Source organism: Amphiura filiformis, chromosome 9 (genome assembly GCF_039555335.1).
Source record: "Amphiura filiformis chromosome 9, Afil_fr2py, whole genome shotgun sequence".
Classification (NCBI taxonomy): Eukaryota; Metazoa; Echinodermata; class Ophiuroidea; order Amphilepidida; family Amphiuridae; genus Amphiura; species Amphiura filiformis.
The window spans coordinates 5347200-5365949 of NC_092636.1; the positions used below are offsets into that span (position 1 = coordinate 5347200).

Here is an 18750-nt window from a genome sequence, read left to right on the forward strand (position 1 = left end):
GAAAGGCTACAGAAGAGTCGTGTTCTGCAAAAACCGGTATTGCCAGAAAATCTGACTTTTTAAATCTATATTTCCAATAAGCGCATACTACAGGCTCTCGGGGGGAGTTTGTGTACATGACTCTTTCAGAAATTTACCTTGCATTTTCATGTTATATATGCAAAGACCTTCAAAAAAAGTTTGGGTAAGAAGATCAGATCAAGTGCAATTAAAGATGGCGTCCAAAATGGCCGCCAAATAGGGGTTTCCATTAAAACACACTATAGCAACATGCAAATGATCTAATGATGAAAAAATATCGATGCAATTGATGTTTCTAATCAACGGAAATAAATATGTGCCCATTTTGTTTCATTCGGATTTTTAAAATTCAAAATGGCATCCAAAATGGCCGCCAGAATAGCATATTTTCATTGAAATACACTAGAGCAACATGAAATTGATATAATAATAAAGTATTTTCAATGGAGTTAATTTTTATAACTGAAAGAAATAAATATGCACACAATTTGTTTCATTTGAATCTCTGCAATTCAAGATGGAATCAAAAATGGCCGCCAAATTAGGATATTTCCAGTTAACTGTCCTAGTAATAATTAAATATAAATAGAATTCATATTTCCGATTCGTGAGCCAAATGGAATAAGCAGTGTGATGCCATGATTACTTATTTGGAGAGTACAAAGCTGTAGCATAGTGAACTTTAGTAGTTGTAGTCTAGTCAACGTTCCTATTATAGCTGTAGCCTATAGTTAACTATCTTAATATAGCTATAGCCCAGTTAACTTTTCTCAACATAGCTGTAGCCTATTCAACTTTCGTAACGTAGCTGGTATGTAGCAGAGTCAATTTTCCTAACTTCTGAGTGCTAGTACCTAAAATCTGTTTGCAAGGATGGATTCTGGCTAATCAAGCAATCCCACTTCCCACGATGTTTCGCTTGATGAGATAAAGTGCCCCCCTACCGGGGTCGGTATGCTCCACTGGAATTTGGAGATGGCGGGTCTTTGGGAGCTGGCGGCGAACCGGTAAAAGGGGGCCTTTCGGACCTGCAAACGATTAGAATGAAGGGTCTTTCTTAACTTTCTGGTTGAAAATCGTCTGGAATAACCTAGATAATGTAAGGAATGACCAATTTAGGGTCTTTACAGCTGAAATTATAAAAATCAGGAGTCTTTCAGAACTCTACTTTCGTAAAATGCATGTGTTTTTCGGAGCTGCGCTGTCCACACCATAGACCCTAGATATGAGTTTATAGGGTCTATGTCCAAATACAGGGTTTTTTGGGTAACTGGTGATAACACTAAGCACCAGCAATGTTACAAGTACCAGCAATGGTAAAAGAATGCGAGAGTCGGTGAAATACATAATGACCATGTTACCAAGAGGCCAATGCTAGTTGATTGAGACAAATTTATTTTATCATGTGACTAATCAATGTTATCAGAAATAATAGCCTAAAATCCATTCCAGCAATGTCTACAGACAATTAAACTGTTCTAGGCGGATGTCGGATAACTGGGTTTTGTAACACCTATGTTGTTCTACTGAGATGCTTTGTGGTCTTGAGTATTAGGATTCCGTTTTGATATTATTTCTAGAATGGATTTCATGGTATACTTCTTATGACATTGATTAGTCACATGATAAATGTGTCTTCATCAACCAGTTTCTTGGTAACATGCATGGTCATGGCTTTATTAGTAATGCATAATCCATCCTTGCAAAACGATTGTAAGTACTACTAGTACTAATATGTTAGGAAAGTGGACTCGGCTACAGTTACGTTACAAAAGTTTAATAGGCTACAGCTATGTTGAAAAAGTTAACTAGGCTATTATAGCTATAAAGTTAACTAGGGAAAGGCTAAAAATGCCCTACACTCAGCAGTCTCTCTGAAGATTAAATGTGCTAAATTGCCCTTGTCATGGGGAGCAGGATTAGATAAAGGCATACAAACGAGTGTATGAGAGATTAGATATTATTTCCTAGACTCATAACCACATGGTTGGTGTATTACAATAGCTATTCAAGACACATGGTATGCAAGGGATAAACTGTGCATATGAGATGTGGGTTCAAATGGTTTTAATGTTCACTGGCGTGAACAAAAACTAGTTCTGCTTCAAATGGTTTTGATGGCTTTGTTATTTCAAAAGAAGTAACAAAATCAGTGATAGGTGACTGGTTGCTAGCTGTTCAAATGGATATATAAGGGTATTTGGGTGACAAATTGAAAGGAAAATTAAGGGGTCTTTGGGTGACAGCAGTTTTTCATACTATCTGGGAACACCAAGCCCAAGTTTCAAAACTTGTATGAGATCGTGCTAGCATATGTACAGATAAAGCTAGATAAAATAACGGTAACAGTTAAAATAATTATAATTATAATTAAAATAAATTTAATTATGTAAAATGCACTTATTGGAAATATAGATTTAAAAAGTCAGCTTTTCTGGCAATACCGGTTTTTGCAGAATACGACTCTTCTGCAGCCTTTAAGTGTTGCTTCCGGATGCAGTTGTGTGTCAAATCTTGTATGCAAAGGGTATTCCAATTAAGTTGGTAGTGTAAAAAGTTATATGAGTAAATATGTAGAAAATGCATTATTTTGAAAAATGCAGTTAAAAAAATTGGGAAACTTTCTGGCAACACTGGAATTTGAGAGATACCAATGAAACAAATTGTGTGCATATTTATTTCCTTTGGTTATAAAAATTAATTCCACTGAGAATACTTTATTATTATATCAACTTCATGTTGCTCTAGTGTATTTCAATGGAAATAGGCTATTCAATGGCCATTTTGGACGCCATTTTGAATTTTAAAAATTCGAATGAAACAAAATGGGCATATATGTATTTCCGTTGATTAGAAACATATTGTATCAATATTTTTTCATCATTAGATCATTTGTATGTTGCTATAGTGTGTTTTAATGGAAAATCCCTATTTGGCGGCCATTTTGGACGCCATTTTGATTGCACTTGATCTGATTTTCTTACTCAAAAAGGTCTTTGCATAATTTATATAACATGAAAATGCTCATGTAAAAGAGTCATGTACACGAACTCCTCCCAAGAGCCTGTAGTAAATGCGCTTATTGGAAATATCTATAGATTTAAAAAGTCGGGTTTTCTAGCAATACCGGTTTTTGCAGAACACGACTCTTCTGCAGCCTCTAAGTGTTGCTTCCGGAAGCAGTTGTGTGTCAAATCTTGTACGCAAAGGGTCAATATTTCAATTAAGTTGGTCGTATAAAAAGTTATATGAGAAAATGCATTATTTCGAAAAATGCATTTTTTTGAAAGTTGGCAAACTTTCTGGCAACACTGGCTTTACAGGACAAATAGCCCCAGAGTTTTTTTACCAGATTTGAAAGGGGCAATGTCTGCTCAAGTACCACCAAAGAGAAAATAATTCTGGGTGCTCAAGCAAAATTAGTTTTTTGACTTCAAATATAGGGTAAAAATTTCATTTTTTCAAAAGTGCTAAAATGTCAATGTTGCCCATCCCTAAAATTGCACATGGGGAAATATTATTTTACAATATTTTTTACACCTGTGAAAAGTGCAAAGATGGTACTTTATGGTGATAAGGTTGCTTTTTTAATTTTACCTCAAATTTTAAGTCAAGAGCAATTCAGAAAAGTGTATATTTTCTCTTATTTTCACCCCAAATGAAGCAAAAACCGCTAAAATCATAAAATCTGCCGTTGCTATGGCAACAAGCTCCGGAGGAATTTTTGATGTGACTTTTTGTAACCTACTACCAAAGCCCCTTCGCCTCATGCAATAAAAAAATGTTGACCGTGAGCAGGCACATGTGGTTTTTACCTGGAATCCCAATTAAGGTATGGGTTTCTAGCTGGAACATGATGGCATGCAATCATAGTTGACATAATGCCAAAAGGTACAGTTCACTCACTCATTCACTACTGTTTTTTCGCAAATGGGTGTGTGGTTTTTCAGAGGCAAGCCAAAACTCCTATCAAGGTTCACCAGGTTTGCATACACTTTTCACTTATTCATGTCTGTTATTTCTGAGGCACTTACCATGGAAGACAAGCAAGTAGAAAAAGTAAAATCAGCTACTACACACTTGGACACTACAAGCTGATACGCTATATACTATGATCAGCTCTTAATAGGCGGGAATTATTTGTTTTTTGTTACTGCGCGAGTCAATAAAGTTCCAACTTACGCACACGTAAATTCACAAAAGCGTGTGTCATACACGCAAACGCAAAGCGCAGTTCGCGTAGGTACGCCATTCTGTATCAATCCACGATGTTATGAGTCCTGCCTATTACGAGCTGATCAGAGTATAGTAGTACTCTATATACTTTGGGTCACCTCAAGTTCAGTAGTGACATGTTGATGGTCACAGTATCGAATTGGGCGTGTAAAGTTATAAATTGCGCAGAGCATACACGCACACAGGCTGGTCAGTTTGTCGGCTTGTCGGCATGCTTGTGGCACAACCACTAAAAAGCATGAATGTCACTCCGGGACTTGAGGGGATCACCAAGTAAGGTTAAGTCAGTGCACTTTCTCATGGGTGCAGCTTCAACACGCATGCATTTAATGTGTAGACGTTGTACAGATACAAAGGTGAAACAGGTACTTCAATGTGTTGTTGTTGTAATTGACTATGCTATGCTAAAATTACTATAAACAACATCAGTTCTGCAAACGGTCACTTTTTATTATTCATTAATGATGTTATTGAATCTAATGGTAATCTGTTTAGAATAATTATTTCAAGCTCTGCTTAATCTTTAAAAGACTCATATGAAAATGATATGCTGTAAATGATAATTTTATCAAGAGCAAAATTGAATGTTGGGTTATTGTAGTAATAAGCTATTTGGAACAAATCATTTGGGACACATTTTAGTTAGATACCGTAAAAACTCATATGCTAACTATCGAGCGCTTTTAAAACATGCAAACATGAAATGCCCAATCCACAAAAGTGTAAAGGGTTTTGAGCAAATCATCGATACACCGAGCTATATGAACAAGTGAATCTGCAAATTTGTGTCTCAACCCCATTGGCTCAGTTGGTAGAGCGCCGGAATTCGGTACAATTTCATGTTTTTAAAAGCACTCGATAGTAAGCACATATGCTAACTATCAAGTTTTTACGGTATATTGCATAGCAGGAGTAGTACTGAATGAACAACCAATTGATGAAAAAATGCCATACAATTTTAATATTATGTAAATTTGGTTGAGCATATTGCCAAGTGTTGGGCAAATATCATGTCACCAACTGGCATTCATAGAGAATAACTTATGTATACATACATAGTTTCATAGTCCTTATATGAAGCATTTATATTTTTATTTAAAAGTTTGTACTTTGTATAAAATATTCTGTCAAACAGGCTTGTGCTCATTGTCTTCAATGTTGTGTGATGGTCAGGCCCGTACGCAGGGGGAGTGCGGGGGGTGCGACCGCACCTCCCCAAATTTGCAAAAGTATACAAAAAGTCCCAAAATTTCAGAATTTGTGAGCGTAGCGAGCAAAAAAATCAGTTTTTTTACGTTTTTTTGGTCAAAAAAGGTCCAAATTTGGGAAAGAAAGTCCACTTTTCACAAAATTGCCCCCCCCTTGTAAAAAAAGTCCCCTTTTTCAAAATCAGCACCCCCAAAAAAATCCTGCGTACTGGCCTGGTGATGGTTAAACAACACACCTGGAATATATTCTGTCTGTTTGTTTAATCTTAGGGGTGAGTGTGTGTGGGGGTGAGTGTGGGGGTTGTGACTTTTGTTTATTACACAGGGAAGTTGTAAATATATGGTAGTCAGTTGATCACGTATGTGACACAAACATGACAATTATTTTTGCATTATAATTGAGTCCCCAAATAAATTATTTAAATTTTGATGAAGCGTGAAGGAGATCTTTGTACTCTAAAAATAATATGAAGTCAATAATTGTGTGTAAAGATGTTCTCATACTCTCTTAGACAGCGAGAACTAATAAGAGCAAATGTTAGAATAATGCCAGGAGTGTATTGTGGATAATTACATAGATGCACGCTCTGTGCACTTTAAGCGCAGTGCTTTCAGATGCATTTGCATTGAGTAGAATTAATTTATTTTTCTAACAGGTTGATGCATAATTTATATTTGCTCACATTTCCAACAAATTTGTTATAAAAATGGCCAAAATCAGACTTTTTCTTGTGTATACATGAAATAGGTTAATATAATTACATGTACTTTGTATTAGGCCAAAAAAAAAAGGTTTGTCTCAAAGCTCACGAGAAATTTTAAAACAAATGCGAAATGCGATTTAAAAAAAAAATTTTTATTCCGACTTTTTTCATGGTATTTTGAGAAAAAGTCTGATTTTCGCCGATTTTTCTGGAAAAACTTTAAAAGTGTTTTTTTTAAATAAAAAAATTTCCGCATTTGTTTTTTTGTCAAATCGTAGGATTTTACAAAAGCAGCAAGCTTTGAGACGAACCTTTTTTTTTTTTTGCCTTACTTGTTGTTCCAGAAATTGTACAAAATAATGCACTTCTACCAAGATGTTGATACGTCTAATGCACTCCCTTCTGTGGGGCTTGTGCATTAGACACATCAGCATGCTTTGTTTTGTACAATTTCACTCACAACAAGTGATATGCATTAAACCTATAAACAATGCTTTGGATGTTGCAAAAAATTATAAATCGTTAAGTTAATTGAGGATGCTAGTCCTAAACTGTGATCAAGTTATAAAATCATAAAAATAGAGCTTGTGTCAGTTTCTGCTACAAGGGGGTTATCTACACCCACTGTGAAAGTTTTAAAGTGAAATTATGTGGTAGAGCATTGAAACTTCATGGATATAACCACCAGTTTTCATTGAAACTACTTGGACATAGCAATCTTCTTTGCCATTTTTTTCAAAATGCACTCAATGTAACTTGAACTGTCCTTAATTCTACCAAGGTTTGTCCGTAATGGTTTGTGGTTACTCACATGGTGTAGTCTCTTCAAATGCTGTTGGTGTGTAATGAGCTGGAAAACTGGGAACGTGTTTATGAACAAATTGCTTATAAGTGCAGATGCAATATTACCTACATGTTTAGATGTATTATTTGTTATTATTATATGCTGTATAATAAAATGTACATTGTGTAAAATAAATACTTATTTGACAAGGAAAGTAAAAAAGTGTTTATTACATTCCTGGGTTTGTCCATCCTGCAGTATATTCCTTGTAGTAAACACACATAGAGGTGGGGTCTTGATTTTGGAATTTGTGGGGATGCGGGGTTTAGATTCCGAAACCTGATCCTGGGCAGTGGTGGGTTAAGCGCTTTTGGTACGGGAACCCTCCCTTTCCAGCTGCACATACTGTCATGACATCAAAACCAAATTTGAAGGAAAAGAGACCCCTAAATATACTTGTGTTCAGGACTTGGAAATCAGTCATCAGGCCGACTTTTTCTGGCAGCATAAGTTTGTTGATTTTGTAAGTCACAGTTGAGTTAAACCTCTGAGCTATCTTCTTAATTGCTGAACCAAGTTGTGACGTAGATCATCTCCCCTATGGAGTGAAAATTCCTCTTGTTTCACATTAATCACTTCCATGACACCACGCTAAACCTTCTTTCTCGGTCTGAAATCTTTACAGTCATGTTGTCAAAGGAATGATGCATCCAGGAGAGGATGTAAAATATTGCCACTTATAAAAAGTAAGCCCAGTAATCTAAAATGCATAGTTATTACGACTGGTTACTTAAATCGTAATGAAAAATGTGTACTTTCTTTGACTATTAATTGTGAAGAAACATCCCTTTAACCTAAAAATGCTATAAACAAGGAATTAGGATGGTCTGATCAATAATCTCATCCCCATTTTCCCACTATCAGTGGAAACCTGTTTTCCCCTAATTGACATTTAGAAATTTCTTACATGTATTAGAGGCCGTCAGCGTGACGTCATATGCCGCCATCTTGTGGGTACACGCTGCGATGGCCGTTCGATCTCCATGCGTGAAAATCACAGCGTTGTACGTGATAACAGCGGCGTGGCAAGCTGCGCCCAGTGCATACTGTCCGACGCATGAACACACAGAACATTTGTACCCACAAGATGGCGAAAGGCTGACGGCCTCTATAGGGCTGAAAGTTGTTTTTATTCAGATTCTGTAAGCCAAAATGGGTCAAAAGTGGATTAACCCATTATTCCCACACAGCCTTGAAATGCCCGTTTTTAGCTCGCAATCAGAAGGGATTTAATTGAATTATTGGCATGAAATGTCATAGGTAGGAAATTGGGGGATCAGGGTCAAGGGGTAAATCGGACAAGAGGAACTCGGACCATTATCAACCATTTATAGACGAATCCATCGAGCCAAGTCATGGTCAGGATTTAGTCGGCCATATTTGGTTCCCCGCATGCACCAAACAGGTGTTGTGAGTACCCAATTGGGTGGATTAAACCCGCTTAAAATTTGATGTTACATTCTTTTGTGTTGTAAACTGTCATCATTCTTTTGTCTCACGTGTTACACGGGTGATAGAATGCAGTTTATAATACCCTTCAAGGCCGCATCATCCCACATTTTAGGTGGGATAGTTAGGTACCTGTCGTGGCTAATGGCTGCCATTCAGGAGCAGGAATGCGTGAAATTGGATTCGTCTATAGGGACAGCTTCATTGGGAAGTTCTTGGACAAATTGGGAAGGGAAAAACATGGGGGAAGAATATGAAGAGAAAGACACTCGTTATAATGCACAAGAGCCTGGGCTCCAAGCTCTATACCTCTATATCAAATCACAACCAAATGATTGACATGAAAGAAATCTATATAGTTTTATACCATGATTTTATTGTTAACAATTGGAGCTGTTTAATAGACTACAAGTACAACATAAATAGTAGCTACGATTACAAAACTGAGAAATCGATTGTACTGTGATTACATCTACTGACATTTCATGATATGGAGTTCATGATTAGGATTAGTTTCCAAACTTTAAATTAAACCCACTACCAAAAATTCTGGTAGCACTCCTTGTGTCACTTACCTTGTAGAAGTGAGGAAATTAGTTAAATAAGCAAATATAGCTGTGATGCATTCCTTTTAATTTCCTTATTTTTAATTTTAAGTGAACAATTCAGGACATAAAGTGATTGAAAGAGGGAAAACGATAACATCACAAATTTCAAGTTTTGCCTTTCATTTAAGGGTGATTTTGTGATTTTAGCAACCTCTTTTTAACCCTAACACGCATGAGTACTACAAAATACTACTTGATATATGCACTGTCCGTGCATGCATCCCACGTGATGTGATGATGCAATTGCCCTAAGTGATATATAGGCACGGTTTCGCAGGCCAGCGAAGCCCGAGACCCGTGGCAAAGTGTCGCCGAGCCAGTGGTTGGCATGCTAGGGGTCTCGGGTTCGAATCCCACCCGGAGAAAACAACTTCTTTCTTTGTTTTCTCTCTTTATTCTTTCCCTTCCCGTCGCCAAAAAGTCCCTGGCGGGTTAGGGTTAGGGTATCCATGAAAAAAGCTTATTTTTAAAATTTCAGACGATTCAGACATTGAATTTGCGAAATACGCATGATTACATTACAGTACACCATGTGTTGGAATTTTGGGCTGTCGACAAACATTACATAGTCCTAGATTTCTCATGGTATAAAAAATCCCAACTTTTTTTGGAGTAAGTTGGGGGGATAAGGCTGTGGCTCACAAAGTGCTTCTTTAAGGGCAAAATGCATTTTAATTATTTTAATCATAATTTAGGAAAATTAGAATTTGTTCAGAATTGCATCATGAACCAAGACCAAACTCACAAGTTGTTTAATTTGATATGAAAGAGTGATTGTACATTTACATGTTCTGGAAAACTACTTTCCTAGTCATGGTTTGAAATTCAATAAATATTATATATACAAAGTTTAATACAATTGTGATTCTATGGCAATTTCCAACCAGTCATGAATAAATGATAATGAACAATCTGGCAGTACATTTATAACCTTCTTGTACAATTCATAACATTAAATTGGTTATTTTTAATATACACATCATTATGCATATCACTATCGGGTGATACTACACTGCTTTTTGTTCTTGTGTTAGCCGTAAGTTTTTATATTGTGTTGCCTTTTGACAATGTTAAGCTGAAATTATCTTTTTGTTAAAATCAGGCAAGAGAATGTTTTTAAAAATGCGTAAATTTGGACAACAAAATGGCCTGCATTCAGGCAAATGCCTGAAAATTCTCATGCCTGTAAAATGAAGTACGCTTTCTAACTCACTTAGGATGCTTCGTTCACACAGCCATGCTTACAACATGACACCACAAAATATAGAGCCACTATTTTTCTAGTAAATTGCAGTAAACCTTTGATGATTTGACGAGAGTGTATTTCCGTGATGTTAACAAGGCACAACTCACAACACGTATGACGGCGGAATTTACAACACGTAATAATGGCGTTATTTCCAAACTGAGTGAGTTTGGAAGCATGATCTTCTGCTAAAAACATTTTGATAGATGACAAAGACATTATGGAAAACTTAAACATGTGACAAGTATTGGTTTTAAAAGATAACTGACAGCATTCCCAATTTCCCATACCAACTGTTAGCAAATTACTTGGTCCAGGATACAGATAGATGCATACATAACAGAAATGTATACGGACATATTCACCCATTGCACGGTTCCGCCATATGCGAGGAGAGCCTCGATCTGGCAGCATGCATGAATGGGAATTGAACCCTTGATTGAACCAGTCATATAACATTGCGTAAAGTTATGCAATACTTCCTTTCATGTCTATTGCCAGTTCGAGGCTGTCCTCGCATATGGCGGAACCTAGCAATAGGCGAATAGGGATGTATATCTTGGTATCAAATATTTTAGGGAGTACAAAAACCAAACTTTACTGAACGTTATAAACTTTTACACAGGAGATTCATTTATTCCCTCTTCAGTTGGAATTGTCATATCTTACAGGAAAATTGGGCTATTCCATTTAAAATCCACACTACGCATGTGGAAGATTTTGGAAATATATTCCACAGGGGGAGTATGAATTTCAAATGGAATTAACACATTAGGCAGCTCCAATTGAAACTCTCCCGCCCTCTGTGGAAGATTCAGGTTGAATCTTTCTCAGAGGGAGTATGACATTCAAATGGAGCTGCCTACTGTGTTTATTCCATCTGAAATTCATACGCCCCCCTGTAGTGGTACAGGGGTAGTGTGGATTTAAATAGAATAGCCCAATACTTTCATTGTTAATGTTTCTTGCAATATCATGATATAGCACCATGCAAGTATGAAGTACAAAATAATATTGATATACATAAATAAAAAAGTTTAAGCAGATACCAAATAAATATGGGGTAAAAACAAATTAAGAAAGAAATTATGAGGAAAATGTATACACTATACGATACATTTTATGACATCTGAATCAGGATAACAAGGTTGTCTAGGAAATACAGTAGACCTTATAACAAGTTAGCTAACATGACCAGTTCTTCAAAATTAACATGTATTAATCTTAAAGTGTTGCTATTGTGGCATTTTATAACACAAAATGTTAAAAATAATATTCCTACATAAATACCTCTACACCTATGTCTACACTTAACATAAAAATCAATACCCTACACAAACAAAATTTAATAAAAAAAGTTTGAAAAAAATATTGTATTGCACAATTCCCACTTCAATAGCAACATATCTCTTCATCACCCAGCAAATTTAAGATACACACTCTCAAAATTTGTTATTTACTTGGGTCTTATTCCAAATCCTCACACTACCAGAGACCCACCTATGCGCACATCTTTTAGCCTGTTGTGTACTCTGTTAAAGGCCACAGAATATCTCTAACAGCAGACCTGCTCAAAGACCAAATCATATTTACACTAACTATAGTGCATCTTGTCTCATGTTGAGTGATGCCATGTGCGTGTTTTGCAGTGGCAGTTTTGAATTGTGCACGCATGTAGAAGGGCTGTTTCCTCCGCATGCTGGCGATGCAATTGTGCAATGATGACACTCTCAACTTGAGATGAGATGCAGTATAATAAAATTTTACTGCTGAGTATCAAACAGGCCTATGGTCTTAATTTTTCATTCCGTTGTTTCAATTATTGACAGAAAATGTCTCCAATCGTAAACTGAGATTTAATTACGGGTTAACAAGACCCATTACCCCAATGCAATATTGACCCACTATAGGAGCATTATGTGATGAGAAATTGAGAATACTGATATATATACAAGATGTGTCAAAAATGCTTGGTACCTTTCTGGTTTCACATGTCATTGGGCAGGAAAAACCTATGCCTCATTGGCCCCTGAACATGTTTAAAGCTAAACCTATGTAACCTCTTGGCAGTTTTGCTTTAAACATGTTCAAGGGCCACAAGTACATTGGCAATTTTTCCTGTCCAACGACGATGTATGATTAATGAAAAGGTTTCTATGAAATGTAACATTGGAAACTCTTAATGATCAGAACTTGTAGCTCATGACCAGTTATACCATTAAGCTACTAATTTATTGCATATGTATCCATTTTCACTCGGAAACTGATGGGTACCAATCATTTTGATGCAGCTTGCAACTAATATATTACACCTCTCGACAAAAATTATTGTCAATAACTTACCATCTTTCAGGTGAGTACTAAAATTGTTTTCATGATTGTTCAGAGATCATGGACACAGTGTCATCACAAATGTGTGCCACATGTGCAACAATATATTTAGCCTGGTTTGCCAATAGCACTTGCTTATCCTCTGTTTCTTTTGTTATATATTACACATTTTAATGAACCGCAAACAGAGTAATACATGATCATGGCTCATCATAAAAGATAGTCAAATTAATTACGTTATCTCAACAAAAGTGGGAGATACTAATAATCATGAATGGGAAAATGGGTTTACATGTCATAACTCAATAGAAAAAAGTCCAACTTTATAAAATCAAATTGTTATCCCATATATTTACTACCTTCACTGTAATACTGTAATCTACAGGCCTAGCACAAGTTTCAACTATCACAACATCTGATACTAGCTAATAGTGTACACAAATAGATTGCTATATGTATATATATGATAATAATATTAACAAGTAATTTTTTGGTTACGATTTCAAGTCAAAAATATTTATATTATTAAACAGTAAACATCACTTCTGAATGACAAAAGACTGAAGAGGGATTAGTACACCCTAAATATGAAAGGTAGGGCCTAAAAAGATTTGCATTGCCCTTACCTGAAAAAATAGGGACACATTTTTTTCTTCCCCAAATTTAAATTTTCGTATGTGGCATAAAATTTGCAAATTAGTAGTGACCGACCGACCCTGACCTTGAAGCTTTGGGGCAATACAAACTTTTTGTTTACAAGTTAGGCCTACGGTAAGGTAAAGTCATGCATGAGCAATGCTCATGTGCCGAAGTGCATGTGACCAATCTCCTTTTCATCTTGTGCTATGCAGAAGTATTGTTAACATCATTTTATTACATGAAAATCAATATTTTATCAAAACAATTGCAATTTTTCCAACAAACATTTAAAAAAATCACCCTTTTCAAAAAGAACCGTGGAACCTTCAGATAAAACAAAAACAAAACATTTTTATAGTACGGTAATTAATATTCAGGAAAAAATGATTAAAACTGTTAGTTGGTTTGCTTTAATTTAATCTTTTCTTGATGATACATTTTAGTCACTAGAAATTACTAGTTATATTGATTGGAGCCCATTCATTAGAGATTCCTTGGCTATATTTTTGAAATTGATGTGACATCAAACTTGTCAACTGTTCTTCTTTCTCAACTTTGAGTTAGTAGCATAAAGAGTGCAATTACAAATGAAATCCATACACCTCCAATGGAAGACATTACTTCAATCTCCCACACAGGGGTGTAAATTTCAAATGCAGTTACCTGAATGAATTCACACTAATACAAAATGGTATTTGAGTGTACAATAATATTGTAATACATATTTATGTTGCATTCAACATTTTAGCCAAATTTTGTTGATGACCCAAAGAAACCACAAAAGGAATGGTTGAAATAATGACTCAAAATCACCTTTGGAAAATAAAATGAAAATTTGATATATTACAAACACATTCAGTTTTTGCAAAATACATTATTTACATCAATAGTAATTATACAGCTTTGAGCCTGTGCAGTATGTAATCAAAATACGTACCCATGAAATATTTATATATTCAGTTTTTGAATTACCTCCAAAGATAGTTATTTAGCTATTTTGATCCAAAGGGAAAAGTTGTGCAATAAATTTACGTGTACACAGGTTCAAAAAAGTGACATTTATTTTGTAAATATTTCATATTTTTAGGCAACAATCAGCCAGACAAAAAGGAGTTACAATGTAATATGTAACAGTTTACTGCATAGATATAGAAAAGCATGAAAAGCAATGTGATTTCTACTGCAAAAGAAAACTCTTTACAAATTAGAAATCTACAAGCAAGTTTGGGTAGTTTTTCTTTTCTAAACTTTGGTTCCACTCTAGTTCGGTAGTGACGTTGGTCCCCACTTTGCTGGTTGCAGTATCATGCATGCAATCGCGCATGCACACATACAAGGGCAGTGTGTTGGCATGCTTGTGGTACAACTACGAAAATGCGCTCTACCACACTTGATGTGAGCCAAAGTCTATCATTATGCAGTTATGTTTCATTCATACATTCAATGCTAACAAATGACATACTAACCTCAGCCTGGCTACTGTGAAATAAAAGCTGATCTGTGAACTTCAGATCGTTGTAAGTAAGCTTAAATACATGTGTTTTTATAGATTATCTAAGACACGGCATCTCCATTGTTATGTAATTTAGATCTCAATAGTCTACATATTTGCAAGAGTACACCACCCCGACAGCATTTTATGCTATAATGTCACAGATGGTACAAAATACAAATTTGGGTATTGCTAGCTTTGAACTAAGGACCTACATTTATTGCACCTAATGTAACAGCTTGGAGCTATAAAAATAGTAATGGTATAATGTCGATTATAGGTTTCTACCTAATTATTACATTAAAATGCCACAAATTACCAGTATCACCTCACTCTTCAAACCACCTTTTTATTTTAATTTAAAAAAAAATTAAAATTAAAAAAAAAAAGTCAAGCAGGTCCATAACCCTGACGAAAACATCAACTACACCAAGTTGACCGGAAGAAAGGGTCGCTGTAGATAGCGTGTCAAGCAGGTCCATAACCCTGACGAAAACATCAACTACACCAAGTTGACCGGGTGAAAGGGTCGCTGTCGATAGCGTGTCAAGCAGGTCCATAACCCTGACGAAAACATCAACTACACCAAGTGACCGGGTGAAAGGGTTGCTGTAGATAGACATCTTAACAGGTCAGGCAAGTGTAGCTGACAATTGGGCATTACTTGATTGGAACTGACTGTAATGGGGTTCATCTGCCTAGCTTTTCACAAGATGAGCCACAGGGAGAGTGACTTTTAGTTGATTTTTTGGTCCAATGGAGATTTTGAATCAGGACACTGTTTCACCAAAGGCAAAGACCTTGACCAGAATACCATGCTTTCCTTGTATATTTTGTCATCAGCTGAAACTTTGTACAAGTACAAAATGTATGTAAGCATGTTGTACCTGCACATGTACAACTGTGTATGCATGTATACTTTGTACATGAAGAAGTACAGTGTAACATTCCTTCAGACTCCATGTGTGCATGCACACCACAATTGTGACCATCCACCACGAAGTGGTAGTAAAGTCGGCCCTGGGTCATTTTCTGTTTATTGTAGAATTTGAGAGAATGCACTTTCAACTTTAAAATGACACCTCAACCAGCTTCATCGGACATCTGGAAGTGAAGTTATGGTTCATCAAAGGTCAAATTCCTAATTATTTACATAAAAATCCATGTACTGTTTTTGATTGTATCACAAAATGGAAAATGCTGACTTTACGACCAGTTTGTGGTGAATGGGCACAATTAACAGTACTTATTCGGTCCTGTAATCCTAAACAGAACTCACCACTGGTACGTACAAAGTGGTACCGTCCGTCATGACAAAGACAACTTCAGCGAAAAGTGAGATAATACAAAGATTTAGTGACTTACAACTACATGTACTCTACATCTCTTTCTTACAGTATCATTAGTAACTCTTAATTATAATTTATTTCTTAGAAGACCACTTTGTGTCAATAGCAGGGATATAGAAAAACAGCAGCTTTTTACATGCTGAAAAGGACATTAAAAATACTTGAAAATAAAATGTTAGCTATTTCCCATGATTGCACATCTAAACAAAATGTTTATTTGATGGCTTGAACATAATGTCAGTCCTCTTCCCACCCCAACTTAAAATTTGATTAATTTCATAAAAAAATCTTGATGCCACCTTCTCAATTTGGATAACTCAAGGTACACATCTGACACAGACAACTTAGCTGTTTAACCACCCTACTGAAATGATAGCCTGCTGTCCCAAATATCACACTGACCTAGTCTTATATGCTGACTGACTTACTTTGACGGACACACACATAATTTGAATTAGAGTACAACACTAATTTTAGTCTGTTCTTTTGAAGTCAGAGAATAATTTGAAGGACATTTTTAACACTTGCAAATATCCAATTAGCTAGAGTACAAGATATCAGCATGCAGTGATTTAATGGTAACATGAAGTCTTCAGATGCAAATGCGGATAAATGCCATTTTTATTGTGTTACGGCCACCATCTGCCAGGTATAATGCTGGCTTTAAATTGACCTTAAAATTCCAAGGTAAAGTTTTGAAACTCTGATAAGAAGTTGCACATATATTTTCTTATCATTTTCTATAAATTTGACACGATTGAGAAAAAGTGGGAACGGTGCTCCAAGATAGGTCATCCGAAGATATGAGACTTTTTTTTTTTCATTTTCAGCCTTTTTTACAAGTTGACCTCAAATGACCTTTGACCAAAGTGTGTGACCTTGAACACCACTATTACATGAAAGTTCCTATAGTGTAGCTATGGCACGACCTAAAACGGGATATATCAGTTTTTGCACCTGAATTCTTCATATTCCTTTAAGCATTTTTCATAGCTCAAAATTTGCATATGTCACTCCATATCATCAGCAATAGTGATCTGCATCAGGTCTTCTGATCTATAGACTTGAACACAGGCTGGTAAAATCCTGAAAGTTTGAACCATCCAAGAGTCTACATGTCTGTGATCCATTGTATGGCCAGAAAGGTGACCTGAAGCAGTTTGCACTCTCCCTCTCTCTGATGAAATATATTAGAGTGTCATCAGAAATTCTGAAGTTGAAGTTCCAGTTGGAATGCTAGGTGTTTTTTTTTAAATTGCCTCAATGTTACATCTTGGCACTATGACGACAATTATTCTTTACAAGTCTATTCCATTTTATATCCTTTGTGATAGCGAATATAATTTCATAGTCTAGGGAAACAAAGTCGGTACTTTCTTAATAGATAGTATATGTTCCTTATTTCACTGAATCCACAAATTTTCATCTTGGACGAGACGGGCAAAGTACTGAGCACACATGTATTCAAAAAGCTGGTTATAATCTTCACATAGCTTGATATGTGTCGTTACAGCAATCCAACTTTACACAGCAAAATGCACCACACATGTAACTGTTTCTCACTTACTTACACAATAATCACATATGAAAATGGACTTTGATGATGGTTTGCAATGACGGACGACTAGATACAAAATGTTTCACGATTCTTGTTTAACACAGCTCTTCACGCAGGAGACTTATAAAACCTACGTTGGTTATGCATCACACTATATAAAGTCTTGTGTTCACACTTGTAGAATGGCATTTGATGATGATGATAAAATAGCAAATTTGGAGAAGGTGTAATGCAGTGGCTGAAAGCTGGCCTTCAAAAATATCATGACAGCAACAGTGAATAACTTGTCCATGATAAAATCATCAATGTAAAATGAATGCCTATCTAAGTGTTCTGCAACTTTGACAGTCTATCTATCATCACTTGTCGGATTTCTTACCCTTGCCTCCCGATCTGTAAGAAACAAAGAAAACAAATGAAGAATAAAACTTGGTTAGACTGAATATCAGATATTGATGAGAAGTACATCAAATTTAAACATGATGGGTAGTTTAAAATACATATTACAAAAGCCTTAAGGGAAGGGGTATGAACGTTTGGACAGTATTTATTGCGGGACATTAGAGCACATCAAACATATCGAATTGCATTCTGAATACTGAAGAATTGCCTTCTGATATCAAATAATTTTGATTTTTGAAATTGCAATGTAATACACATTTTTATGGCAAATCATTAAAATTGATATTTTTGATATTTAACAGTACTCGAAGTAAACTTTATAAATCTGATGATTTTACCTAAAGTGTATGTAGGTGGGATGAAAACCTGACGATCAATTGAAAATTTTGACCTTTCGTATTGAAGATATGGATTTTTTCCCAAAACTCAAAAACAAATTTGGTCTTTTTGGGAAAAAATCCATATCTTCAATATGAAAGGTCAAAATTTTCAATTGATCGTCGGCTTTTCCTCCCAGGTACATACACTTTAGGACTATATCATTAGATTTATAAAATTTACTTCGAGGACTGTTATATCTCCAAAATGTCAAAAATATCAAATTTTAATAATTTGTCATAAAATTTGTATTATATCGTGAATTTCATAAAATGAAAATTATTT

General features: G+C 35.6%; 1 protein-coding gene across 2 annotated transcripts in view; it reads right to left on the reverse strand.

The window, feature by feature from the left end:
- Positions 1–12626: 12626 nt before the first annotated feature.
- The window catches only part of LOC140160550 (short coiled-coil protein B-like), a 32681-nt gene continuing 26557 nt past the window's right edge, over positions 12627–18750 (reverse strand). For both annotated transcript variants that reach the window (XM_072183792.1, XM_072183793.1), the window contains exon 5: positions 12627–18078. In XM_072183792.1, coding sequence (XP_072039893.1) covers positions 18045–18078 — 34 coding nt within the window. In that variant the 3' untranslated portion in view covers positions 12627–18044. The remainder of the gene's footprint in view (positions 18079–18750) is intronic.